This window comes from Talpa occidentalis, unplaced genomic scaffold (assembly GCF_014898055.3).
Source record: "Talpa occidentalis isolate TD23 unplaced genomic scaffold, MPIMG_talOcc4v2.1 talOcc4.16, whole genome shotgun sequence".
NCBI classification, from domain to species: Eukaryota; Metazoa; Chordata; class Mammalia; order Eulipotyphla; family Talpidae; genus Talpa; species Talpa occidentalis.
This window is the reverse complement of record NW_023601653.1, coordinates 5253170-5281009: the sequence shown is the minus strand read 5'-3', so window position 1 is coordinate 5281009 and position 27840 is coordinate 5253170. Positions and strand designations below refer to the sequence as shown.

The 27840-nt window shown below is 44.7% G+C and overlaps 1 protein-coding gene and 1 long non-coding RNA gene across 7 annotated transcripts; one reads left to right on the top strand and one right to left on the bottom strand.

Moving 5' to 3' along the window:
* Positions 1 to 1076: 1076 nt before the first annotated feature.
* On the bottom strand, positions 1077 to 18384 carry DDX17 (DEAD-box helicase 17). Of its 2 annotated transcripts, none has more exons than XM_037513570.2 (13): positions 17994 to 18384; positions 13906 to 14059; positions 13438 to 13537; positions 12720 to 12853; positions 12395 to 12460; positions 10584 to 10725; positions 10094 to 10254; positions 9841 to 10013; positions 9405 to 9515; positions 9090 to 9151; positions 7247 to 7306; positions 3056 to 3298; positions 1077 to 1781 (listed from the first exon to the last, which is right to left on the bottom strand). In XM_037513570.2, exons 1-13 carry the CDS (start codon positions 18041 to 18043, stop codon positions 1276 to 1278), a joined length of 1962 nt encoding a protein of 653 aa, XP_037369467.1. In that variant the 5' UTR covers positions 18044 to 18384; the 3' UTR covers positions 1077 to 1275. The 2 variants fall into 2 exon arrangements, with proteins under 2 accessions (XP_037369467.1, XP_037369468.1); XM_037513571.2 differs by having other exon boundaries at positions 3062 to 3298.
* Positions 18277 to 27840, top strand: LOC119247266 (uncharacterized). 5 transcript variants are annotated; one of them, XR_008552121.1, is made up of 5 exons: positions 18277 to 18401; positions 22458 to 22637; positions 24125 to 24207; positions 24741 to 24897; positions 26659 to 27840. It is a non-coding gene; the product is annotated as an uncharacterized LOC119247266 (long non-coding RNA). The 5 variants fall into 5 exon arrangements; XR_005125697.2 differs by lacking the exons at positions 18277 to 18401; positions 24125 to 24207 and adding exons at positions 19662 to 19979; positions 24255 to 24353 and having other exon boundaries at positions 24751 to 24897; XR_005125695.2 differs by lacking the exons at positions 18277 to 18401; positions 24125 to 24207 and adding exons at positions 19662 to 19979; positions 24255 to 24353.

Below are 27840 nucleotides of genomic sequence, written 5' to 3'. Positions count from 1 at the left end.
TTTAATCCTCGGTAACTTTTTAAGCACTACCTACCTGTAAAAAGCTGACTGCAAAAGGATGCCGAGGAAAATTTGCACCCAAAAGCTGTTATAAAGCACTGCAAAGACCAGAGTATGAAGAGTAAGAGTTCTTTCTTAAGAAACCTTAAGATTATTTATTCAAGATAACTTGGCCAAAGGGCTGAGTAGCTGGCAAAGAACTGCTTTTATTCTAGCTTCTCTATATACTGAGTTTAAAAAGAAAACTTGTCCAGAGTATACTGTTTATAATTAGAGGTGGTTTTTATACCGCAGGTGAACACATACTTAACTGGTTAATAAAGTAAATTTCCAGTGAGCATTTATACCGATTCTGCTCACAGCAGCTGCCTGGCTAGAAAATGAACTTCACATTTTCACGTTCCCTGGTTATATAGGGAAGAAAAATAGGCAGTTTCCACCCAGATGCCGAGATGCTACATTTAATCTTTGCAATGAACATTTGGAGTTTTTAATTTAAAAGGTAGTTTCAAAACTCAGACTCAGCAATTCAATTTCTAATCTGACACTAAATGGTTATTTTCAGTAACTAGGAAAGGCAGACTGTAAGGGAGACAAAACCAATTAAGAATTAAAAAAAAAAAAAAATTGTGAAAAGCATTTAACAAGTAATCAGCCAGAATGACAATGGCAAAGCACTGTCTTAAAAACTCATCGGGCCTGAGGAACTCTGCTCCAGCATGAGAAACATTAAAAAGCATTACGGGAATGGAACGGGAACACCCTCGTAAGTTTTCTAACCCAGCAGTGAGAATACTTGAAAGCACAGATGCTGCCATCTTCTGCAGATTTCAACCTACTGACCTTCCCCACCCCCCCAACTCAGGACAGCAACAAAAAAATGGGCTCCCACACAGGGCCTAATACCTTACTTTTTCTTTTAAGATGAAAAATAGCTCAGATATCCTCAACATGCAAGAAGTTGGGGAAAAATTTCTTCCAGTCGACTATATATATATACACATATATGTCTATTTGTATGTGCGTGCACATCTACACACACACATACACACACACATATATATAAGTGTATGTAATTTTTACAAAATCTGTGACAGAATGGATCATTTTGGCAGGCAGAAGAAACCTGGCAGTGAATTCTAACTAATCTGCGTGAAAGACAATCACAATGGTTGGGGGGGAAATAAAAAAGAAAAAAGAGGGGAAGAGAAAAAAGGGGAAAGACAGAGTTCCTTTCAATGCAGTTAAGTCTGCGAAGTCACCACGGGAGTGGCCTCATTTACGTGAGGGAGGGGGGGGAGGCGGGGGAGGGGGGTACTGGTAGGCAGTCTGCCCCATGTAACCTATCATATTGGTAGCTCCGGGAGGCTGCGCAAACTGCTGGGACATCAGCGGCTGTGGCTGCTGCCCAGAGCGGCCGAGCCCACTGAACTGCTGGCTAGAGCTCTGTGAACTTCTCCCCGTTGCGGTGGTGCTACTAGCCCCGTAGGTGCCGGCACCGTATTCTTGGGCTGTGTAGCCACTGGTGCCGTAAGCAGCTGCCCCATAGGTGCCTTGACCATAGGTGTATTGGCCTGCTTGCGCTCCAAAGGTGGAATTGGGACTTCCATAGCCACTGCCATTAGCATAACTGGCTCTATCGGTTTCACCACGATCCCGATAGCTTGCAGAGTCTCTCCGACCACCATCCTTGACTCCTCGAAGCCTCCGGTCACACTCATCCTGATACATCAGGTTGGGATTATTTGCTGAAGAAGTGGTCCGGTATCGAGAACGACCTCCTGATGGGAGCACATAAGGAATTTTAAATGCCAGATACAAGAGCCAAACATAACCAACCACATGTAAAAACACTACTAGGGAGTCTAGAAAGCAGTCAGTGCTGAGAATGACCCTCATGGATGCAGTGCTTTGATGAAACCTCAGTGGCCAGGCCTTCTGGTTGGGCACCTGCAATTTCACATTGTTGGATGATTCACCGTGGCCCCAGGTGTGGCAGTGTTCTGGTAAGTTTGCTGTGGCTGATTCAAGAAAGAAGGCACACAGACTTCTACACAATTTGGCTCATAACCTGAGGAAGGCTGGCATTATTCAGCGTGTGAAGTGATTTTGGAACAGTCTGGGTTGACGCCCAGGGAGTTCATCACTGTCTTGTGTTCCTGAACTATGAAGTGTGAGCGGTCAGGGTGAGAAATAGTCTCTCCTGGTAAGCAATGAAATACTCTAAGGGGAGGGTGATAAAAAAAACTCTACTAGGCACAAAAGTATTTTGTTCTCCCTTGGTTCTGCCAGGTCATGATGCTTTAAAAATTGGTACTTTAAAAAAAGTTTGATTCTTTAACAGGATGTATTCAAAAGAATGATAAACAGCAAAAGGATATGCATCCTTTCAGCCGTTTAGGACCGCTCTTTACTTCAGAACTAGCAAGAAGCACACTCTTTAAACCACGCAGAAACAACGGTGAAAAGATTTAGGTGACTTACCAGAGTTAAAAAAAGCTAGGCAGGGATGGTGGCCGCCAATGAGGAGTGCCAGTGTAGGGCCCACAAGGGGTGCCTGGGGCCTGACCGTAACACGGCTCTCCCGTGGCTTAGGGACAAGTCCAGGTTCCCACCTCAGTTCCAAACCTACTTTAAAAAGCCTAGATCCTAGTGTACTTTCCAAATGTCCAATTTCCAGATCCAACAGCTTTGCTGGTTTTTATCGTAAAGCATATAAAATGACTGATCTCTTCATATGGAAAACTGAAAACGCTCCCACACTAAGGCTTTCGAAGGTATTAAAAGCAACTGTAATTCGAGCTTACTTTTGAACATGCACCATGTTTCAAAAAATGAAGGTCAGCTTTGTATTACCAAAGACAGAAACATGGTGCTGCAAAGAGGGGCAGTCGGGAAAGGCCCCAGCCTCACGTCTTCCTTAAGGTGGCTACACAAAGATGCAGCACTGAGCTTTACTATTTAAAGCCTCACAGGATTAAACAACACACACACACACGAGACACAATGAACACAAAAGATACCTTGGTAGTACCTGGAAAACTCCAGGACTTACCCTTACCCCCTCCGCCGCCGCCTCCTCTATGGTCCACCAGCTGCATCAGCTTGGGATTGATAGCCTGGTTGGCCTCCTCCAGCACCTTGATCAGCTCTCTGGCCTGCTTCAGGTTCCCTGGGGTGAAGAAGGTATAGGCGGTGCCCTTGTTGGTGCTACGAGCTGTGCGGCCGATTCGGTGCACATAATCCTCTGAGCTGTTTGGATAGTCATAGTTGATCACAAACTTGACATCCTCCACATCTTCAAGGCCAACGACGAGGCAGCACGTAGGTTGACGTGGCAGGGAAAGAGAAGGTAAAGGACATGCCAACAACAGGTGGGAAGCACGAATGCAGGTGACAGCAAGAGGAAAGAAGACTAAGTTAGTGACCACTCTGAACAGGAACAAAAAAAGACTCATCCCAACAGAGTAAAAGAGGATTAGTGATTCTGGGGACAGGAGCCCGAAGCGGCCTCTTAACCAGCTGTGAAATTCTAAGGGAGTCCCATTAACCATCCAAACGCCTGATCCTCTGTGTTTGAGTCATTGCACAGGCAGGAGTGGCACCAAATTCCAGTTCCATCCTTTTCAAAATTGCAACGTAGAAGAAAGTGTCACCACCACAAAGTTGTAAGGTCAAAATCACTTTTACTCTGTTGGGAGAAGCCTGGCAAAATCTACCAGTAACATAACAAACTTACCTTCAAACCAGTCACAGAGCAAAATGAAAAAAGAAACTTCATACACTTTATTATTACTACATTTTCAAGGAGACTTAGTCAAAATAGATCTTTACATTACTTTGTTCTTATAGTTAATAAAATGGATCAAAGCTAAAGTACACACCTGTTTCCTTTGCAGAAATATCCAAATTATCTTTCCCCTTTCAATGACCACAATAGCACATTACACTAAAATTTCACTGTACTACCAAGCCCAGCTCTGCCAAATGCTGTTTTGCTCAACTCAAGGTTATTTCGACTCAATACTTGCTTCAATTATCAAAGCTTGTTGCCTGGGGAATTAAGTAAGTAGCCAGAGTGTGGGAAAAACCATGAACCCTGAGACACAAGTTCAGTGCTCTGCCCACTGCTGGAAACGGGTTGCATACCTCCTGCCGCTTACAATATGTAAATGTTAGTGTAATGCTTCCCGCGCCATGTTTTTTACCTACTTCAACAAACAAATTTAAGACCATAACAAAGAATCCTAATGTTTTGTGGAAAAAAAATCTGCATTTTACAAAGAATATTCAGAAAATATCCTAGATAAAACACAGATTTTTGTGATATAAATAATTAAAAAACATTCTCTGTTTGTTACCAGACCGATGCACACTCCCTCCTCCTTTGGGAAACCGCTGCAGCCGATCCCGTCTCTTTGCCTTTTATTTTTGGCGGCCTCCTTTCGAAAACTCCGCCTTCTGACACGGGACCACTGGAGCGCGGGGAGCATGCATCAAGGGTCCGTGGCAGTGAGAAGTCCCCACACACGCTCGCTCTGTGAACTGGCTTAGATGCTTCTCTGTAGCCCCATTTGGTTGCCAAGCGCCGGAGAACCTGGGTTCGGGTAAAAATTTCAGGTCCTCCAACGCCTCCCCCAAGGATAATTGGGGTGATTGTAGAAAAAAATAATTAAAAATGTAAGTTACATCCAAAGGGTCAGACTGCATCTATTGCCCAGACTGGATTAATTTCAGGGGGGAAGGGGAAGATGATTAAAAAAAAAAAAAAAAAAATTCAGCTGTTGTTAAAGGGCCTGGGAAGAAAGGGGCGTTATGTCTGTTTCTTATTACAGTAACGGCTCCTCAGTCTTTACTGACCCCTAAAGTCCTGAAATCACACCAGAAAGACGAGAAGGCAGTTATCACAGGGGGCAGCGTGAGTCTCAGGCTAGGGTCGTTGATGCAACAAAGGAAAAACAAAAATTTACAGGGCCAGGGTGGGTGTGAGATGGGGAGGGTGGGGGGTGGGAAATTATGCTCCAGGATGCATCTTCAGAGCTAGGAGAATGCTCCTTAGTCAGTCCCATTACACACAAGCATGGGCAGCAGAGCAAGTCGAGCTACTGCCCTGGAGGCATAGAGGTGAGCCTTCCTGGCAGAAAGCATTGGGTACTGGAGTCAACAGTTGAGTTATTAATACTTGGAAGTATTTCTGGAGGGCTCAATAGGGGGGGCAGACATGGTGCCAGTTCTTCAGACTAGAAAGGTGTCCTGTGTGTGCGCACACACAGCTGGCTGAGGGCACATAAGAGCAAGCGCAGAATCTGGTTTTCTCCAGTCAGGCCTGCTCTGGTGTTATTTGTGCACTGCCACAATATTATCTTGCTGTCTTTAGAGAAGATGCTGTAGCAGGGTAAGAAGTTGAAAAGTTAATGTTTTAGGTCAGCTGCCTAGGATAAGAACTTTTTGTCTGAAAAGCCTATGACATGGCCTGACTCTCCAATCACTAATTGGGAGGGACTGAGAATAGCCAATAGGCTCATCTAGAGCTGCTTCGGGCCAATGTAGATATGCCTCAGCCATGTATTGAGTGATCTGCAGCTGATATCAAAGCTTCTGTTAAAAAACAAAACAAAATAAATTCAATACTTTTAGTTTAACAGTGTGTAGTTTAAACAAAAAAAGGAAAAATAAAAAAATATCCCAATGGAGAGGGACTAGATAGTGGTTTTCCTGAGGATGACTATTAGCAAATTATGGGAATCAAAGAACTTACCTGAAGGGAACATTTAAGAGGCCATCGCTGGACAGGAAGTGAAAAAAGGCCTGGTGACTCAGCTGAAAATTGCACCCCTGTCTATGAGGTAGAAGCCTTCACTTTCCAGGATCTTGTAGGACCTTGGTCAGCATTCTGCCATTTTGGTGGGTTTTCCCCCTCCGTTTGATTTTTACAAGGCAGCAAACAAAGGGGCCCAAAACAAGCACTGATGTTGAGTAACAAGAAACAGACTCAGGTACCTTCCCTCTCCCCTCACTCAGATGAGTGGGGGCAGGACGAAGAGTCTAAGTCATTCTAATGGTAGCCAATTGATTTGGTTTATAAATGCAGAGGGACATGGAACAAATATTTTTAATTGTCTAGGCAAGATGCACAAAGAAGCTACCAGCACATAGCAAGCCTGTTTAAAAACCACCATCACTGAAAGCTTTTTTATATAAACTGCTTTCAGGCCTCAGCCTCTTCTCCCAACAGGCCCAAGTTCTAACTGCACAGATCCAGACATGACCTCAGAGGGTAGAGACTGTTCAGTCATGGCTGCAGGTCACCACCTCTGAAGGAAGGAATGATGAGTGCAATGTATAAAAAAGCCTCCATTACTTTTGTATTCCAATTTGAATACTTTTTCATTTGATGTTAAATACTATAAGGGAATATGGTACCTCTCACCTTACCAGGTAAGAATCAAATACCTGTTGATAATTTAGAGATTTCTTTGCAAGAGAAATAATCCCATCTCTTTTAACACAGAAGGTTTGAGTTACACTTGTTTAGCTCAGTAACAGGCTAAAGCTACCACAAAATCTCTCACATCACAATGGACGGGAAAACTCCAAAAGAACAGCAGCTATACACTTAGTTCTTAAATCAGAAGGCAGCGCATTAGCAACGTGTTCGTTCGGGTGAGAGGAGGAACTAGAGTCCATGACAATTTTACGTCAGTAAATAAAACTGGGCGATGCATACTTTATGGCTGCATAACAGTATTTATACTTATTATATCCCAGAAATTTATAGGTGAGCATTCATAGACCTGGACCCCTATATGTATATCTAGCATAGAGACTGGTACAAGGAAAAGAGTAACTGAAGAAACTAGCTTCTAGTAGCTAGGTTCAATCGGTTTCATTCTACCCAACCAGAGATAGCATAAAATCAGGAAGAAGGTGAGATGTTTAACTGAATGTCTCCTCTCCCTCTGTTTAAATAGTCATGCCTAGGCCTTGCTGCAGACCAAAGCCTGTTTGTTAGGAGCACGAAGAGACTTTGAAAATAAAAGAAAAACAAAAAAACAAAAACAACAACAACAACAAAAAAAAAACACCAAGGTTAAAAAAAATTGTGGGGGGGGAAAAATCACGCTTTGTATTCTTTCTTTAAGTATTTATCTAAACACACGTATATACAACTCTAATTTGAAATGACAAACAATCTTTAAACCAAAAGATACATATACCATTGACAGAGACACCTATCTATACAAACCTAGCCCACGGGAGGCTACATCTGTGGCAATGAGGATGGGAGCCTTTCCAGAACGAAACTCTGCAAAACAAGAAATAGCATCCTAAAAGTCAAATTATACAATTAAGGCTAACCAATTAAATTTCTTAAATGATCGGGCCTCCCCGGTGGCGCAGCGGTTGAGCGCTGGGTTGCGAGGCTGCCCGCTGCCTCTGCGGCGCCGGTTCAATTCCCGGCTGCTCCCCGGCCACCGGAGGAGGGTCCCACATGGCGTGCAGACCTCTCCTGCCGCCCGCTGCTCCCCTCAGCAGTGTACTTCGGTCCTTCTGCCTGCTCTGCTCCCCGCTCTGGCTCTGGTGAATTCTCTCACCCTCCCGCGCTTCTGACTGTACCCAGTGCATGTACGAACAAATAAATAAATAAATAAATAAAACATGCCTCTATAAAAAAAAAAAAAAATTCTTAAATGATCAAATTAAACATTCCCAGCTATCTCTGTCCAACCGTGTTAAAAATTTCAGGTAAATGTCGAAAAATGCAAGAATTTTTAAATTTAAGGGAAACTAATTCTTTGGAAAATGCTCGTTATACTTACCTGTAGCAGGGGACAATAGTCAGCTCTAATAACGAACTCAAAAAATCAAGTCCCATTAAAATGATCTGACAATGTCTAACAAAATTAACATAGCTAGAATTTTTCCCCCTTATTTTTTTTTTTTAAAGATTTATTTATTTATACATACAAGAACTGGAATGCAGGCCAGAGATGCGGGGTGTGTGTATGTGTGTGTGTGTGAGATGATTCACCAGAGACCGAGTGGGAAGAGAACAGGCAGACTGACTGAAATACAATGCAGAGGGGAGCAGTGGGCAAGACAGGAGATATCTGCCTCGCCATGTGGGTTGCTCCCTGGCCGCCCAGGAATCGAACTCATGCTGCTGAGGCAGTGGATTGCTTCAATAGTGCGGTGCTTCAACCCCTTACACCACCGAGAGGCCCTCCCCTTAATTAGAATACCAAAGTTCTCTCCCATATCAAACAATTAAAACCAAAAGTGTGTTTGTGTAGGAGGTAAGTTTAAGACACACAAGAAAAAAACCTCATTTCCCCCCATGGAATAAAATATAAATTTATGTATGTATGTATGTATATATGAGTACTGGTCTCTGTTCACAGGTTCTTGACAGAGCTCCTAAAAACCTGTAAACACAGGTTCCAGAAGAATCATTTATTCTTAATCTCCAGATATCCTGGGTGATAAATATGTCTATTCTGATGAGGTGACATGTGGTCCAGATGTGGCTCCAAGATAGCTCCTGTTTGGGAGCTGGTCACCATAAAGCCAAGTCATGACTAGAAGCTTGACGCTTTCAATCCCAACCCCCATTAACCATAGAAGGGAGAGGGATTGGAGACTGAATTAATGATCATGCCTACATGACAAAGCCTGCATAAAAATTCTGAAAGTATAGGGTTTGGGGAACTTCTGGGTTGAAGAACTTATCTATAAAGACAAGAACTTATTAAATAAAGAGTGGTTTACCTGTGAGAAAGTTGGAAGGGACCAGCATTAGTGACTTTCAAGAATGAAGATGTCAAAAAGCCCCCAGCATTCAATTAACTAAAGCAAGACTAAGCAAGTCTGGCCTGCAGGTCAAATCTCGCACAGGGCCTATTTTTTCACCTAAAGTTGCGTTGGAACACAGCCATTTAAGACCCCACATTGTCTACGGTCACTTTTGTACAACAGCAGAAACCACTACACAGTATGCAAAATCTGAAAATATCTACCATCTGCCTATTACAAGGAAGTGTGCCAATCCCTCAAACAGAGCACGGAACGCTGCTTAGTTCTGAACTCACCATTAAGCACCCAATCTCTTTCTGGTTGACTCTTGTCTCCATGGATACACATAGCTGGCCAACTGTCAGGAAAAAAGTGACCAGTATTTTAGAAATCTTTTAAAAAGAGAAAAACTAAGTTTTAAAAAGTGTTCCCACATGAAATTGTGAAGACTGGTTAGGCTACATGAATAGAAAGAAGACTGTGTCCATTTAAAGAGCAGGATGCAAAGTAAGCATTAATGAAATATTTTATAACATTCACAACACCAATTTAGAAATTCCCACTGAGCGTTGAAACCTGAGACGGTCTCATTATCACAGTGCTGAACTCACCCATCTCTGCGCATCCTCCGAGTGAGGTCATCACAGCGTCTCTTCGTTTCTACAAATATTATTGTTTTATTTTCCTTTTCAGCCATTATTTCCTCCATGAGTTGGATCAACCTGAAAATGGGACCAAGAGAGTCATCCAGAGAATGCCTCCCTGTACACTGAAAGTAGAAGCTATTTCTGCAACTCTGAATCCCTCAAAGATCTACAGCACTTTCTTTCCATCGGGCTGGTAATCAAGGCAGGGATTCCAACTCAAGGATCCAGAATGCTTGCCTCTATCCACATTGTTCTATAAATGCTACAAAGATGGAAAATTAGCAGTGCTCGCATGTTTTCAAAGTCTAAAAAACTACTGGCTTCTCTCACTTTAATTTTGGGAGATTACTAGGAAAGATTTATCAGTATTATCCAAATAAAAAGCGAAATCGTGCCATACTTGTGGTCTTTTTCACTTTCCATGCAGACATCCACAATTTGGAGGATGTTGTGGTTGGCACTCAGCTCCAGGTTGCCCACATTGATCTGGGTGTAATCACGAAGGAAGTCCTCTGCCAGCTGTCTCACTTCTTTTGGCCAGGTCGCACTCCACATCAATGTCTGCCTGTCAGGCTAACAAGGAGGAAAGCTCGCTTTTAGGAAAAGGAAACAAGACTAATGGGGACATAGAGGTATCAATGGCTTTTACACACCCTGATTTGATCAACTATTTTACGGATCTGCGGTTCAAAACCCATATCAAGCATTCTGTCAGCCTCATCCAGCACGAGGTAAGTACACCGACGAAGGTTTGTCTTTCCTGACTCCAGGAAATCTATCAGGCGTCCGGGAGTAGCTATACAGATTTCAACACCTGTAAAAGAAAATCAAAGATCTAGCCAACTAGATCTCTCATACATAGTCCAACCTTCAGCAAACAGAATTGTCAGTTCCGATAGCTGTACGAACACAGCACGTGGAAAAGCACAATGTAAAACAATTACGTACAATCATCAAATCGTCACAAAGTTTGTCTCTAGCCCAGTGAACTTTCCAAAGGTAGCATTTTAACCACACCTGAGAATTTCTAAGCTTCTAAAATACTGATTCCCCCCAATAAGGAACCCGTGACTTTTAAATTTCGTTCATAAAAATCGGCGAAGTGAGATAAACTGTTTTTGTACAGTAAGTTAAAAAAATTACCTCTTTCCAAGTCTCGAATCTGGGGACCTTTAGGAGCACCTCCATAAATGCAAGTACTCTTCAATCTAGAACACTTGCCATAGTCATCAGCCACCTGCTGTACTTGCTGGGCAAGCTCTCTGGTTGGAGCTAGAACTAGACACTGAAACCATAGAAAAGCTTTTGAGTTACTCACCCAAAGTTTAAAAAAAAAAACACCACCACAAAAAGTGATTTTTCTGTTGTCTAATCTGGCAATTTCAAAGGATATGATGAGGTGGGGGCTGGGAAGGTCTAAGACAGTACACCAAAGGCAAAAAATCATGAGAATACTTAGCACATGGAATGGTTTAATTTTGACACAATTAATTACAGTTTATGTGTGCTAATTAAGTGGATCTACAGATTGTTTTTTCTTAAACTCTCTCAAAATCAACAGTGGCTTTAAAATATTCCTGGCAACAGAACCATGGACTAAATATTAGTAAAAAATGATCAATAGCAGACCTGATACTTTCCTGACATCTAGTTTAAGCTCTGAGCCAGAGACATTAGCAAAAACAATGAGGATTTATAAACAGTCTAACAAACAGCTAACCAAAACAACACAACTTAAGACTCTGAAATAGGTATCAAATACACTGTTAATGATCTTGCTCTGAGAACTGAGCCATTAGCTACTTGCTAAAGACAATAAGGTAACTATTAGCCACACGAAATATACTACATGTTACACAAGCAGAATTTTTTTTTTAAAGATTTATTTATTTATACAAACACTGGGTGTACAGTCAGAAGCACGGGAGGGTGAGAGAATTCACCGGAGCCAGAGTGGGGAGCAGAACAGGCAGACTGACGAAGTACACTGCTGAAGGGAGCCATGGGCGTGGCAGGAGATGTCCGCACGCCAGGTGGGATCCTCGCTGGTGGCCGGGGATCGAACCTGCGCTGCAGCTTCGCAGCCCAGCGCTCAACCGCTGCGCCACCAGGGAGGCCCCAGGCAGTTTATTCTCTTTGTAAATATTGGAGACAGACTATAATAATCAAATCAGAAAACTGTGCTATCCTATAAAAACAAAAGTATCACTAATCACAAAAAGTACAAATCCCAGGCCTCGCTGGTAGTGGCAGGGGTTAAAGTCTCAGCACTATCAAGCTGTCCACTGCCACTGTGGCACGGGTTCGATCCCAGCCAGGGAACTACCCACATGGCGCAGCAAACCTCTCCTGTCTTGCCTGCTGCTCCCCTCAGCAGTGTGTTTCAGTAGATCCACCTGTTCTGCTCCCCACTGTCTCTCATGAATCCTCTCTCACAACTACCCACCCACACCTCTGGCCTACACCCCAGTTCTTGTATACATAAATAAAAATTAATCTTAAAAAAAAAAAAAAAAAAACAAAAAACAAAAAACTCATTAAAGTTCTTATTTAAAAAAAAAAAGAACAACAAATCCTGAACCTGACTCAGCTCCACAGGGCAGGGACCTCATCTCTTATTTCTTTTGTATCCCCCACAGCATCACTGAGCAGTAAGACTTGTGCATGAGTTCACTGCCTATATATGAAGATTGTACACACAGTGGTTTAGAGTAGTATTAGTTCAATTCAAACTCAGTTATTTCATAGCTGTATGACTTCAGGCAAGTTGTTAAATTGCACTGTTATCAGTGCAATTTATCAGTTAAATTGCAAAATTATCAGTAAGATGGGGCTAAGAACATTCCCAAACATGAAAGTAGGCTTGAGAAGGAAATCTGAAAATGGGGCCTAAATCACAAATCTAAACTGTAGTTATTCTTAGAATTATAAATAAAATAAAGCAAAACACTTACAATTGGGCCATCTCCCCTTTCCAAGTATGGCTGGTGGTTAATATGAACAATTGCAGGCAGCAAATACTGGGGAGGAAAAAATGACAGTCTTACACCAAAATTAAACCATCTTATCTTAGTAGTGTGAAAATTATCAGTGATTGATAATGCCTAAACAGCCGCTCACTTTGCCACATATAATGCACAACGTTAGTTTGAACATAAACGCACTTCCACCATGTCAGACACCCAAAAAGTCTGTATTACCTACACCAAGGAAAATTCTTTTATTAAAATAGTAAAATAAGTTACCACAGTGTTAACAACTTTTCCTGTGGGTACTTACTGCCAATGTCTTCCCAGAACCAGTTTGCGCAATGCCCACCATATCCCGGCCGCTGAGAGCCAAAGGAAATCCCTGGCATTGAATTGGAGTTGGTTCTGTAAAGTGTTGATCCATCAACACATCCATTACATATTCTGTAAGAGAACAGACATTACTGAAAACAAACCAGACAACCAAAAGTGTTTTAAAAAAAATACATTAAGTTCTCTGAAGACAACCCTGATTTACATCTCCCCAAGAGCGCAGGGCGGTTATAGTCATCTCCCCTTTCCCTTAAAAGCTGAAAACCACTGCTCTAAAGTAGCTAATGGAGCAAAGGCACATGAGAGTCATATTGTTTACCAAATTCAAGTAACATCCAGCTACAAAGCAGTTTCATTCTATTCTGAAAGGAAGAAGCAAAGCATCAAAATGAAAAACTCTCTCAAAAAAACAAAAACAAAAACAAAAAACAAACAGAAAAACAAAAAACCAAACCAAAACCAAACCAACCCTCTATTTCAGAAAATAGTCGAGCATTTAAAAGATCTTCTATGCTACATTTACTTCTGGCCTTGAGCATTTTTTTTTTTTAATTACATAAAATAATTACCTTTGTGAAAGGTTTCTGTTCATCTTTTGACAAAATCCTGAGGCTGGGTCAAACCTTTAAATAACCTATCACCCACATTTCCCATTCAACAAAAATAACAAGAATACTGAGTTGAGGAACACTCACGTGGGAAGTTCGCGTGATGGAAGGCAAACACAGGCTTCGGACAAACATCTCCCCCTCTCACTGTAATCTCTTTCTTTCGGCGTAGTTCATCAACTTCATACTATGGAGGAAAACGAAGACAAATTATGAGGTTAAAAAGACAAACAGGAGCATGCACTGCCAAAATATCAAATCTATTTAACTTATTTCATAGATGAAAAGACATGACCTCATACACACAATTAAAACCCCATGTGACAAGCTGGCTGGGCAGCAAACCTACACAGGAGAACCAAGCAATACATCAGGCACCTATGTAGTGGATTTCTCTTACGGATATCAGTAGTCAATAAAATTGAAGGAAAGGATCACTGCCCTAGAATATAACATGTAACACCAAGAGCAGTAGACAAATCAACTCTGGCTAATATGTCTACTTGACTCATTGTTGTGTATGAAAAAAGGGTAAATAAAACTTCCCAAACTTACTGGAGTCAGCCTTGCCACTTCTGGATGTTCCACATAAAAATTCTTCTCGAACTTGGGAAGCTCACTCAAATCCCACTTCTTTTTACGCAAACGCTCCCCAGGATTACCAAATTTCTTTGGAGGAAGGCCGCCGCCACCACCTCTTGCTCCAAACCTAGAAACATTGAAATTTTTAGTTTATTAGTTATTTTTAATGTACTTTTCCAAGTGCTATAAAAACCTTCAAAAACTTAGAGGAGTCTTAGACTACCAGCTCCTTTCACGTTTCAGTTCTTATTTGGAGGTATGCAGACAATCATAAAACTTCCTTGGCTATTCAGCAATTTTTGTTATAGGTACAAATCATGGGGATCACAACCAGATTCTAGAACCAGAATTGAACCAGAAAAGGTTTCAATTATGAGTCTGTCACAGTATGATTCTGAGTAAATTATTTAACTACTCTGCATCTCAGTTTCTTATAAAAAGTTGAAAATTCGGGGCCTCCCCGGTGGCGCAGCGGTTGAGTGCTGGGTTGAGAAGCTGCCCGCAGCCTCTGCAGCGCTGGTTCGATCCCCGGCTGCTCCCGGGCCACCGGAGGAGGGTCCCACATGGGGCGCAGACCTCTCCTGCTGCCCGCTGCTCCCCTCAGCAGTGTACTTCGGTCCTTCTGCCTGCTCTGCTCCCCGCTCTGGCTCTGGTGAATTCTCTCACCCTCCCGCACTTCTGACTATACCCAGTGCAAGTATTAAAAAAAAAAAAAAAGTTGAAAATTCGGGGATTGTTGTGAAGATGACGGAACTAGTGTCATCTTAAGATAGCATCCAGCACAGTGAAGCACTGTACAAATTAGCATAATTGTATTCATTCAACCAATAGTTACTGGGTATCAACTATGTACCAGGTACTGTTGTAAGTCACACACGAGATACTTGAATGAAAACAGAAGTCTCAACTCTTGTGTAATACTGAAACAGGCAGGTAAGGACTATACTAGTTTACGCTTAAATTAAGGGCAGGATTTGGGCCAGGGTGAGTACTTCCAGCAAGTTGTCTCAACCTTCAAATAGCTTCTTCAGCCCTGACCCTCTTTATGAAGTGTACCTACTGTCTAGGGAAAACCATTAGGACCCCTGAGAGGCTGGTGGGCTAGCCAGAACAAAGGCCTCTTTATCTCCCTTGATACCTTACAGCTCCCTTTTGTTCCTGGGCAAACTACAACTTTGCTAAGGTCTCCCTTCAGGTTTAAAAATGCAGACTACTTAAGTCCTTTTACTTTTAAGATTCACAAATCAACTTCAATTGGGTGACAAATTCGGTTACTAGCTTAACTTGAAATAGTTCCCCTTTCCTAGAAGAATCCTCACCCATTTCTGCACCAATCTGTTAGTGTGGGAATTATTTGGTATACAATGTTTTCTTGTCATTTCCTTATGCCTTAAAAACATACTCAATTCAATTGCCCTGCTCCACTTTTCCCCCACTCAAAACATCATCTTGTGGATAGTTCTTTTAACTGACAGACAACAGCTATACTAACAATTTTAAAAGGCCTCAACTGCCTGAAATTCAAAATGTTCTTAGAACTCAGGCTAAATATTTCTCTAAATACAAAGATAAAGATCAGATGGCAGGAAATTTTGTTTCGAACATTAGGAATATACACTCAGTAAGAGGAATTTGGCTAAACCTACCTACACTCCTACTGAACTGGTAGGAGACATTAGGCATCAATACAGGCACAGCATCAAGTAAGCTACCACCGACATCCCTCCGGAAGTCCTCATGCTCAAGGCTCCATGCGGAAGAGACTTTCAAAGACCACTTCCTGCCCCACTTGCAAATCAACTAAAACATTTTCAACTAAGGTACTCTACCTTAAACTGATGACCCAAAAGAAATGTAACTTATGAAAGTCAACTCCTGCTAAGGTTTATTCCAAGTAGTAGTACTTTTTGAGAGTTCTTTCCTTTCTCCCTCCTTATTGCCTTGGCTGTTTATCCAAGACATACCATCCTAAAAAGAGTTTGAAGTCTGAGATTCTTTTAAAATATGCCCTCCTCCACATTGGTAATTAATGCTGGTTTTAATCTTCAAGAGCCATCTTGAAGTTTTTAGCCCCTTTGAGCCATCCTTTAACACTTTTTTGCTTTGCAATAAATGCAGCTTTGAAGTTTTATACATTACCATATAAAACCATGCAGTTTAAATATAAAACACACATCTCTTCCCTGTACATGTGCATATACTAGCCTCACTCATTCCCTATTTTAAAAAACATAATTTCAGCTCTGTAACATTAAGAGCAAAACAATAAAAATTAAAATCGTAAGGGAAATTTCATGGTAAAGGTAGAATGAGTACAAATCTCAGTCTCATCTTGCTTGAAATCAATTTTTTAAGTTTTTTAAAAAAATGTCACCTCAAATTCAAATATGGAGCAGTAATTGTTTTGCCTCTTTCAAATATTTTTACTATTAAAGCATAGATTATGGTGTCAGGAAATACGAAAAGCAAACATCCATTATAAAGAATTATAAGGTTGCCAGTACCTGGAGGCCACTGAGAGCCGATTTCTAACTTACAACTGTAGCCATAATGAACTACCTTGAACTTTATTAATCATTCCCTTGCTTTTCATACTCTTGTCCTATCTGCATGTACCCTTGCACATGTTACCCTTCCACCACAACCTGCTTCTTCACTATTAGGTATGAGTCACTAAGATCGATGCAAGTTTTTTCTTTTTCACTTCTGTATTGTAGTCTACTGTGCAAATATCCACAATTTCCCCAGATTTCTGAGCTGTTTCCAATATTGTTAAGAACAATGCTATATGGTATAAGCAATTTTTGTACATGGCTACATGTGGGTTTGTCTAGGGCTCAGAACCTATGCTACAAAGCTTAAGTGAAATACTGGGCCATTTTCAACTTTACTAAGTAATGTTACATCTTCCTAAGCAGCTGTACTGAAACTCACTTTTAAACATCCCACTTCCAGCCCTCTCAATTTAACACTAAGATCAAATATTCTCCTTCCTAGTATAAAATCAAAATAATTTTTTATTTTGTAAATTAGATGATAACTGAGGTGCTTGTGTATTAAGGCTGGTACTTGTGTATTTGGACCGCGAAAGACAAAAGTTTTTGGAGAAAACAGTAACACAATCTACAACAGAGACATCACACATAGTTTCTCTTAATTCCCAAGAACAATGCGAAGGCAAGGCAAGTCTCCCCACTTCAGGCGAGAAAAGAGGCTCAAAAGGTTCAGGATCTGGCCCAAAGTCACACAAATATTAAGTGGCGTCACAATTTTTTCTCCAGACATAAAATGTTTATTACAAAACAGTAACAACACAAACGAACACGGTCTCTTTCAGTAACTTTTTTGTGCAACCGACCTTAAGATTTGCATCTCAGTATCTGGGAGGAACTCAGGTTTAGTCCTAACTTCCAACCCAGCACCCCCGGCATTACTCCATCAAAACTTGCCAGGTACACGGAGAGGTTAATGCTCTGGTCCTACTAGACTGAAATATGGGGTGGGGGTGGGGGGGGTCTACCAGACTGAAACATGGGGGGGGGGGGTGAGATGAGGCCTGCAATAACCACCAAATACCTCTCCTTCCCCAAACGCGACCATGCAGGACACCCTTCGAGTTATTTAAACTACGGCAAAGGAGAATCTTAAAATATTTATTCTAAACTACTTGTCTCTCGTTTTAAGCCAGATTTTCGGTGCCGTGAGCAGTATCGCTGGCGACAGATAAGCGCAGGGCAGCCATTACGCGCGAAGGCGTCCCTGGCTGGGCTGGGGAGCACCCTCTTCCCCGGGAGCACGTCCGCGTCTCACGCCGAGCGGCCCGGCCCGGCCCAGTAGCTGCTCCGGGCCCGCCGACCTCTAAGGGCCGGCAGCCAGACCAGGCCGCCCCGCCAGCGCCCCGCGACACGACGGCCTGGGGCCCTGGCCAGGCCGCCCCCCGCCCGCCGGGACCCGGGCCCCCCGCGCCCCAAACCGCTACCGCGCCGGGCGCCCGCCCCGCCCCCGGGGTCGCCGCGCCCGGGCCCGCCGGGCCGCGCAGGCCGCGCTCCGCCTCCCCTTACCCTCCGCGGTCCCGGTCCCGGTCCCGGTCCCCAAAGCCGCCACCGCGCATGGCCCCAAACGGGTAGAGGTCGGGGAGCGGGGCACGGATGGCCGGGCTCGGGAGCGCCTGCGGCTCCGGCCTGGTGACGACCGATGGCGGCGGCGCCTCCGCTGTTGGGGCGGCGGCAGGCGCGGCGCTCTCTCGCTCCGACGCGCTGTCTCCCGTCGCAGACGCCACCGTCGCCGCCTCTCTCGTCGGAGACGGGAGCAAAACTCAGAGAATCGGGGTAATAAAAACAGGGGGCAGGTTTGGCTACGCTCAAACCCGGCAGGGCCGCGGCTTAGGCGTCTCCTTCCTTCCCAGCGACTGCACAAAATGGCGGCGGCGCCGAGCCTGCTCCAGCCTAACGCTGCGTACGCCGGAGACGGTACGTAAACAGCGCCTCGGAATCGCCCGAGGGCTCCGCGGCGCACTGCGGGTATTCTTGGAAGTCTTTTACGTCAGTTGCGGAGATGGGCGCCCTTGGCGGTCGGCAGAAGAAAAACAAAGTACGGAGCGGGCGTAGATTTCTCGCGCCGCCTGAAGTAGAACGTAGGGTCGGGAGGCGGGGGAGCGCCTCGGGAGCGACGTAACATTCCTGGCGTCGTCGGCCGGCCCACTGTTGCGGAGATGCGCAGTGTGCGTAAGGCGTTCTGTTTGGAGAATAGAGGGTTTTGTCGGGTTCCGCGCAGGGTCGGCACTCGGGCCTACTCGGGCCTACTCGGGCCTACTCGGGCCTACTCGGGCCAGTCGCTTTGCGGACAATAACCGTCCTCCATGTTGCGGCCGTCAGCTTCCCGGACTCCGGGGACGCGGCGCCCGGGAGGGTCTTTCGGGGGCCCTGGGGGGCGCTCCTGGGCAACCCCCGCCCCCCGGCCCTCTCGCCCCGCGCCCGCCGAGACGGGCCGCCCGGCGCCATTTCCTTTCGGTGGCCTGCGGCGGTGCTGCCGCCGGGCGCCGTCCGGGGTGCGCCTGGCCCGTCCTCTCGGGAGGGCTCGGGGGCGGCGTCCCGCCGGGCTGGCGCCCTCGCCGCCGCGCTCGGTGCTCAGAGAATTCGCGTCTCGAGCCGTGTGCGCCCCGCCCCGGGCGGCTCGCCGCCCGCCGTGTGCCGCCCGCCAGCCGGACGCCGCGGCCCGTGGCGCAGGAAGCGGCGCAGCCGCGAGGCCGCAGGCGGGGAAGCGGACTCTCCACACACCCAGGGCGGCTTCCCGCGCCCGCCGCCCCCTCGCGCCTCCCGAGCCGGCCGGGAGCCGCGCGGGCTGCAGCCGCCGGAGCCCGGAGAGCCGCGGCCTGACGCCGCCTGCCGCGGGTGAGGGGCGGCCGGCGGCCCCCGCCACTCTGCCCGGTGTCTCCCGAGGGACTAGGCCAGTGGCACAAGCACAGGAGCTTCACGTCCTGCCCTTCGGCCGGTCTTGGGCCCTGGAGAGGCGGGACCCCGCCGTCTGCGGTCGCTGAGCCCCCCAGGCGGGGCCCCCCGCAGGGAGCAGAGCCCTGTGCTCCCCGAGGCAGCGCTCACGGGAAGGCCAGACAATAGATGTTTGCCTCAGGCAGGTGTTAGCGAACAGGAAAACTAAGCCGGGGCGCGGGAACAGTGAGTCAGGCGGCGAGGGCGGTGTCCCGGCGGCTGCGGCTGCTGTCGGGTGTGCCTGGAGGGCCTGCCCGGCAGGTGACCCCAGCGCGGAGCCCTAACCCGGGGGAGCCGGACCCGCGGAGACCCCGGGCTGGTGCGGCCGCCCAGAGGGGAATGTGGCTGGAGTTGATAGAGCGAGGAGGAGAGACCAAGGGCTTTGTGCTTCCCGCTTCGTGAGCTGGAACCGCTGCCGGCTTTGGCGGAGTCACTCAGCAGTAGTAAAAGGACGCCCATGACCGCAGTGAGGATATTAAAATGAGTGAGTTATGGCAGAAGCAGGCCGATTAATTACGATACTGCAGGAATCCTGGCAAGAGGTGACAGGCCTTGTTGCAGGTCAGTAGGAAAAACAGTTGAGGGAGAGAGGGTCTGGTTGAAAATCAAGCCAGTGATGTGCCGGTGGGTGGAAGGGCACTCTACTGCCCGCCTGTGACTACTCGGGTGCCTCTTTTTTCCTTTCTCATTTTCCTAATAAATCTACCCATTTAAAGTTAAAAAGAGAGAGAGTAAAGGGTGACTTGTAGGAATTGGCCAATGAGCTCCTCCTGTGATTTAGTCTGTGCAGGCACTAAAGGACTGATGAGGGCTGGTTTGCCTAGTTATCATGTATACCAAGTAACTAAATCCGAGGGTCCCTCTATGGCAATAATGAATTTATAAAGTAGGTCCTAAGAAACCCCCCCTACCTTATGCTGTGAGGAAATAATTCACATTTTGCTCCTAGATCAGGCCCCTGTCTTAACAGCATCTCATAACTCCTTTGTCTTCATACAGATTTTCACAGTCTGAAATTGTGTATTTCCATTATTTGATTAATTCCAGCATCTGCTTAATCCCAGCCTCAAAAAAAGGGGGGAATTTTCAGTCTTGCTATGGCAGACAAATTTCTAATTATAAAGTAAATCTATAGTATACATTTCTCATTCTTGATATATTTGTTTTCCTACCAAATATAGTTACTTTTTACGTTTTGTTCCTAAACACAGGACATCAGAAAACACAGGAATTTTACAAGTAACAGCCAAGACTATTAGTAAAAGTGGAATTATGCTTTGTTCATTTCATCCTCTTTTTGAAAAACCAAGTACTTACCATATGACCCAGGAATTGGGTTTCCTGGCATTTATCAAAATATTTGCAAATTTATGCTCACACTGATGTTTCTAGCAGTTCCTAATTGCCAAAACCTGGAGCAGCCACACTGTCCTTCAGTACATGGGTGCGGTACATCCAGGCAATGGAATATTATTCAGCATTTAAAAAATATGTTACCAAGCCATAAAGAGACATGGAAGAAAATTAAGTGTATATTAAGTGAAAGAACCAATCTGAAAAAGTTACTGTATGATTCTAACTACATGACATTCTGGAAAAGGCAAAACAATGCAAACAGTAAAAAGATCAATGTTGCCAGGGATCAAGAGGGAGGGAGGAATGAATAGACGGAGCACAGAGGATTATTTTAAGGCAGTGAAACTATGGTACCATAACAGTGGATATGTCACACATTTACCCAAGCCCACAGAACGTACAACACCTAGAATAAACCCTAGTGTAAAATATGGGCTCTTGGTGATATGACATGTCAATGTAGGTTCCCCGACTGTAACAAATGGACCACTTTGGGGTGGCGCAGCGGTTGAGCGTGGGTTACGAAGCTGCCCGCGGCCTCTGCAGCGCCGGTTCGACCCCGGCTGCTCCCCGGCCAAGGAGGGTCCCACATGGCGCGCAGACCTCTCCTGCCGCCCGCTGCAGCAGTGTACTTTGGTCCTTCTGCCTGCTTGCTCCCCGCTCTGGCTCTGGTGAATTCTCTCACCCTCCTATGCTTCTGACTGTACCAGTGCATGTATAAACAAAACAAACAAATAAATATAAATAAAAACATGCCTCTAAAAAAATGGACCACTTTGGTGGGATGTTGATAATGGGAGAAGTTGTGTGTCAGGGCAAGAGGTGTATTGGAAATCTCTGCACTTGCCTCTCAGTTTTGAACCTTAAAACCGCACTAAAAAAAAAAATCAAGTCTTAAACACCTAAGAACTGACAGCTATTGAGAGCTCATGGTTACCGTGTTCCAGGTATGTACACTGAGCTTTTTGTCTCCATGCGATAACCGTACTTTGCAGGGATTTTGGAAAAAGCAAATATAATACCACTTAGAGTGGTGCCTGGCACACAACACTCAACAAATGTCAGTGGTTATCATTTTTCTACTTTGTAGATGAGAAAGCTGAGGCTTAGGAAGATCAAGTAGCTAGCCCAGCACCTGGCATAGTAGATGTAGACTCAGGTGCCTGGCACAGTTTTGACTTGGCACTATTGTCATTCCGTGATAGTCATGTGTTGTGCGGGGTCACCCTATGCATGGCAATGTTTAGCAGCATTCCTGAACTCTATCCACTAGACGCCATAGAATCTCCCTATGCTTCCATGTTGTGACGACAAAAATGTCTCCAGACATTGCCAGAAGTGTCACAAGGGGCATTAAGAACCACTCCAACCTAGAACCACGGCAGGGGAGCCACTGTGCTTCGCTGCCTGACATGGGACCACAGAGTCAATGATCCCTCTTCGGAATCATCATCTGCAGTTTCTCTGCAGATGTGGGTCACCTACCAGTAATACCATTGCCATTTTTAATTTTATGTGTTTAGTGTTGTTATAGCAGTAAAAATTATTCTCAATTTCCAATCACTAGGAGAATTATTCTTTTTGTTCAGGTTTTAAAGCCGTAAGTATTTGTTTGTAAATAAAACTTATTGTCAGCACCTATACTAACTTCTGTACACACATTTCTCTTGGCTTGTCTCACAGCTCTGCAATTTCATCATCATTAAATGCACCCCAGTGTGAACCGCAAGGCTGCTGCTTTCTGTCTTGTCAGGACCCAGTGATTCTTTGTGGCTCGGTTTGTTGTGCTTCAGATATAAAAGGCTGCAAATACTGTTCTACTTAAGTCAACAAGGACTGCAAAGCAGCTGCCTTTAAATTATGGTAAGCGAGGGACACAGGCACAAGACTTGAGGAAATCTATTTCCAGAACTTGAACTTCTATATATATATACTTTTCTAAAATTGATATGACTGAGACATTTGTTCAAAACTGCATCCTCCCACTCTACAAACGAAAAGTGTTTCTCTTTTACCCAAAATCTCACTATGGACTTTGCCATGGATATAAAAATCTCAGAGGTACCAAATTTAGGGACAATTAGAAACGCTGATGTTAACATGGTAACACATCCTTTTCCAAATGAAGAGAATTCCAGTTCTTTGCTTTCAATAGATTGGAAGAAGGACCTCGTGGAATTTTCAGCCAATTTAGATCAGTAAAAATAACTTCTGTAGATTACTGGATTTTTGGCATATAACTTGAAAGAAAATCAGAGTTGAATGACATGACTACAACAAAACTTTTTCCATTTTTACCTACATTACATGATCAGCATTTCACAGCACGTACAGCTATAGAACGGGAGGAAAAAAGAATAGCCAAAAGTAACACACTCCCACGGAAACAGGACCTACTTTATCTTAATTTCCCTCTATCTTATTAAAGGATGCATTTCCAATAAAAATTTACTTTTTATGTTGAATAGCTGAGCTGTAATACATTTATATTGCTTTGGTTAACTGCGTTCTAATAATTGTAATAATCCTCAGTCTACCAATACACAGAGCCTCAGGGTCACAGGAAATGAGGAAATTTAATTTTTGTTTCATAGTTTTTTGTGGCAGAGAAATAAAAAGACATTCAGTATAAAAAGGGTAAAATTCTGGAAAGAAAAAGTTGAAAAAGAAAAAGGAGTTACAGGAAATGCTTAGTAACTTTCTACTGGTCCTCCACAACCTGAAGGCCCAGGCCCCACAGTCTGGTACTCAAGGCCTTCCAAATTCTAGCTCCGACGTCTCACCACCCTCCTGCCTCAGCAGATGTGAATAGGCCGCTGTAGGGTAAATGAAAAAGCATCAGGCTTTTCTGCTCTCCTGCCATTAGGATGGATGATGGATCCCAGCGGTCCTGAATGCACGCCTGATGGCGGGCACCTGGAGTAGGGTGTGGGCATATGGAGATGGGATTCACCTGGGCTGAGACTAGGCTTATAAGGACAGCGTCAGGGGGACGCCAGCAGAAGCAGAACAGAACAGCAGAGCGAAAGAGAATGAAAGAATGGAACTGCAGAGAAGAAAGGCCATGAGAGAACTCCGAAGAGCCCAGAAAGAGTGAAGATTTGCTGGGGGCTGGGTGGCCTGCCAGCCTCCCAGCCCCCACCCTCCCCCAGCACCCCTGGTAAGTCCTGTAAGTCCCAATAAAAGGCTGCAAAAGCCACCGAGGGCTCCAGGACACTCTTCTCCTTACCCCGTCTGCTCAGATCATAGAAAACCTACTGTGGCCCTTCCTGCCTCTACAGCCTCTATTCTTCACCTACATCTTTTTTATGCCAGTTTTGTGATTTTTGTTAATTCCTCTCTGTGCATAGAAATAGAATAACTCAAGGTCCACGTCTGCCACCTCCCCCAACCATAGGGAATTAAGTGATCTTCGCTGCTCTGGCGACCAAAGGTAGGCACTTACCACCTGAAAGTGGTATTTTCCTGTTCTCTTTGTAGATAATGGGGGCAGCTGTTCAGTTTCTCCCCTCAATGCAAATCAGAAGCAAGCTGAGGAAGGAGAGAGTTCAGACCGTGCGGTCGGCTCACCAGAGTGAGGTGCAGTATTTATCCATCTTAAAGACACATGAGAGGGTGGGGTGAGAAGGTAGGGGCTCATCATCAACAAGGCTTGGCAAATCCTACACACAAACACACATGCTTGGCATTTCCCTTTTGGAATGTGCAAGATGATACATCCACCCTGCCTTTGCCTCAGCCAACAGCCCTCTCTCATTTGGTGACAGAAAAATATTAATTCCCTAAGCAGCCTTGTGAGTCAAGGGGACCCTAGCTAATTGTTGACTCGAGATACATGTAAAGACAGTGTTAAATGATGGATGTGGGAAAGCAAAATCAGAATCCAGATAATGTCAAAAAGTTTTGCATGAGGGGGCACGGGGAGGAGGTACCTTTACCTTCAATACAATTAGTAATGTTTGCTAGTGCTCTCTAGAGGCTGCTGGTTTAATGGCAGTGTCGCTACAACACCAAGGACTGCTGAGTTCCACTTCCAGTCAGATACCAGTTGAGAGCTGGATGCCAGAGAGAAGGCAGCCACCTGTGAGATAACTGATACCCAGTCCCAGTTGAAAAGTCAGAGGTGAGCCGGTAGATTGTAAGGCACAAGGATGTAATTTTCTTTATGTTCCTTGCTCCTGTTAGTCTACCCTACCCCGCCTACCCTGCTAACTGTACAAAGATGGCGGCCGGTCAGTTTTCAGCAGCTGAAGTCCAGGTGCAGCTGACCTCCTGGCTCCTCACTTGCTAGCAGTAGGAAAAACCATCATAGGCTTGAACTCACCAAAGGATGAGTGACCAAGACCATTTCGATGGTGGCTTCTCAGTTCTGGGTAAGCCATAAAACTGACTCAAGTAAAATACTGGGTCACTGTGGCTAAGGGAGATCTGCATGTCACCTTCTGGGCCCTGTCCTGAGCTCTCCTGGGTGGAACTCAAGAGTGAAGAGATCAGACCAGCCAGGCCTGTGTGACCATGGCCTTGACCTCCCAAGAACTCTTGAACTGGAGCAGGGCCTCAGGTTAGCTGTGAAACATAAGGATTTCTTCTCTCCTGAAGAACGGGTGATTGGGATTCTTGTTTTGCTTTTGACAAAGATGGAAAGTCAACCCTCACTGACTGGCAGAAAGGAAGGAGATAGATGCTTAAATCCAAGCTCATCCTTAGAGACTGAGCAGGAATTAGAGGGGTGGGCTCATGTATTTTAATAGATTCGTATGTGTTCCCCAGATAGAAACAGGGGTATTGATCAGTCATGTTGCTGAATGGAGAGTCAGAAAGGAAGGATGACAGCATCCTGCTGAGGAACAGAAGGAAAAGGAGAACTGACCATGAGCTTTATGATTGTTCCAGTCAACTGTACTTTAGAAACACACAGTCTTGGTAATGTGAAGTAAACAGGTGGCTCCACAAACCAGAACATAAGGACACAGACAGTGAAAGCATCCAGAGGTCAGCGCAACACCAACTGGAGTCTCCAAGCAGCCCTGGTATTTACATCATTTTGATCACAGGGGCCAAATATAGTCTGCACACACCTGGAGGCACGCCAGCTCGCATCAGGGTTACGTGAGGGAGCTCAAGCTAGACGACTGAATGACGACAGAGAGCAGTCCTGCCCTCGCAACCCTCCCTGCCAAGAGTCCAGATACAGGAGCCAGCCATCTCAGACCCTCCAGGCACTGCATGAGACCAACGCAGTGGCATCACTAAGTTGTCTCCTTGTGCCTGAAAGATGTGCCTTGCCTTTTTCTAGCTGTAGTTGTGCTAAGACGTGAAAGTAACTAATGTAAGCCATCTTTTGACCATGAGGGGAACTTTTGAAGAAAACCAACACTTAAAGAAGGGAAAATGGAGCAGAAGAACCTGCCTTTGATGATATTATAGAATCAGTCAATTAACAATGGAGCTGGTCAACTTCTGGACTTATTTTACAAGACGGCAATTTCCTCATGGTTTAAATCACTTTATGTTGTTTTCTGTCACTTGCAGGCATCCTAACCCATAGACTCCTCAGCAAGCTCTACTAGGACAAGGACAGAATGCCTATAATGACTTGTCTACAGAATAGATGTTTGATAATTTGTTGTTGCTGAGGAGGTGAAAGATTTTGTGGTAGAAACTGCTAGTTGCTTACCTGACCACCACTCTCCTTCTTCTTTAATATATAGAACTTCTCATTTGGTCTGAGTGTGCTGCCATCTAGAACAAAAGACTATACTTCCCCACCCTCTTTGCTACAGATACCCCAGAGCTCAGGCCAGAGAGATGTGAGTAGAAGTGTTGTACTGTGTGGAGAGCTGACTCAGATAGATGGACATTTTTTCCCCTTCTGTCTTTCCAGACACCATCTCAGATCATGAGCTGACCTTGAGACTGGAAGCCAAGACCTAGGATAGTCAAGCAGAAAGATAGAATCCTGGGCTCCTAGTGGCAAAGCAGAGCCACCACAGCAGCTCTGACCTTCTTGGCTTCAGATTTCTTGTCTATGAGTGAAAAATATACCTCGATTTTGTTTCAGATACTATTATTTTGGAGTTTTCTCTTATATTCAGCTAAGTAAGATCCCAACTAACATAGTCTCTTTAACAACTTTCTTTTAAAATACTGAAGACTGGCAGAGAAGAGTATGAGTATGCAGGACTCTCCCGCCTGAGTATCAGCATAGCCTTCCCAGCTTCCTTTCTTTCTAGTCCCGAGACAGCATTTGGGAGTCACCTCATCAGTGCCTCGGCGAGACCCCTAGACTGCGAGCAGAAGACTCCAACTCTGGATAATGAAGCCAAAGGAGACTTAGCACAAGGACATTGGAAACCACTGAATTGGCAGAAGAGAGAAGCACCCTGGGAATGGACATGTATCCATGCAGCTCCGCAGGCTGAATCAATAACAACCTGGGGAGGTTGACACTGCTGCTGCGGCCCTGCCGTCTTTGTGTGTATGAGTGGCCTTTAACCCATACACTCACCCAAGTGATGTTTCAGGGTAGATGGCATGAATCCATGAATAGGGAGAGGTGACTCTTGAAAAGAAATCCAGAGTGTTACTGAGATGGAGAAATGGAAACGATGCAAGAAAAAAAATGATACATATCCTGAGTCAGGTCTCACCTGGGTCTAAGTCTCCTGTCCCTCTCTTCTTCATGAAAGACATCCCCTTTTCTGAGTCAGTCAATTGCAATCCCTCACTTTGGCATGGCCAACCTATCCTGTTCTCCTTTCTGTCCTTTTATTTTCTTTGCTCGTTAGAAAGAAATGATTGGACAGGAATATACTGTCCTATATATTCTTTAGCACAGCATTCCATATACAACGTAGGGAAGATCAAAGATGAAAGACAATACTTTTTGCAATAAATGGTAATTTCAATGCTTGGATTTTCATACAAGTTGAGTAACATAAGAGATTAAATCTTTTTGAAGCTATAAAGATTGTCATTGTGCATATTATTAGTATTTTAATGTTTAAATATTTTATGATTCATGCATTTTGAAAACTAGATATTAACAATTATAAAAAACAATATT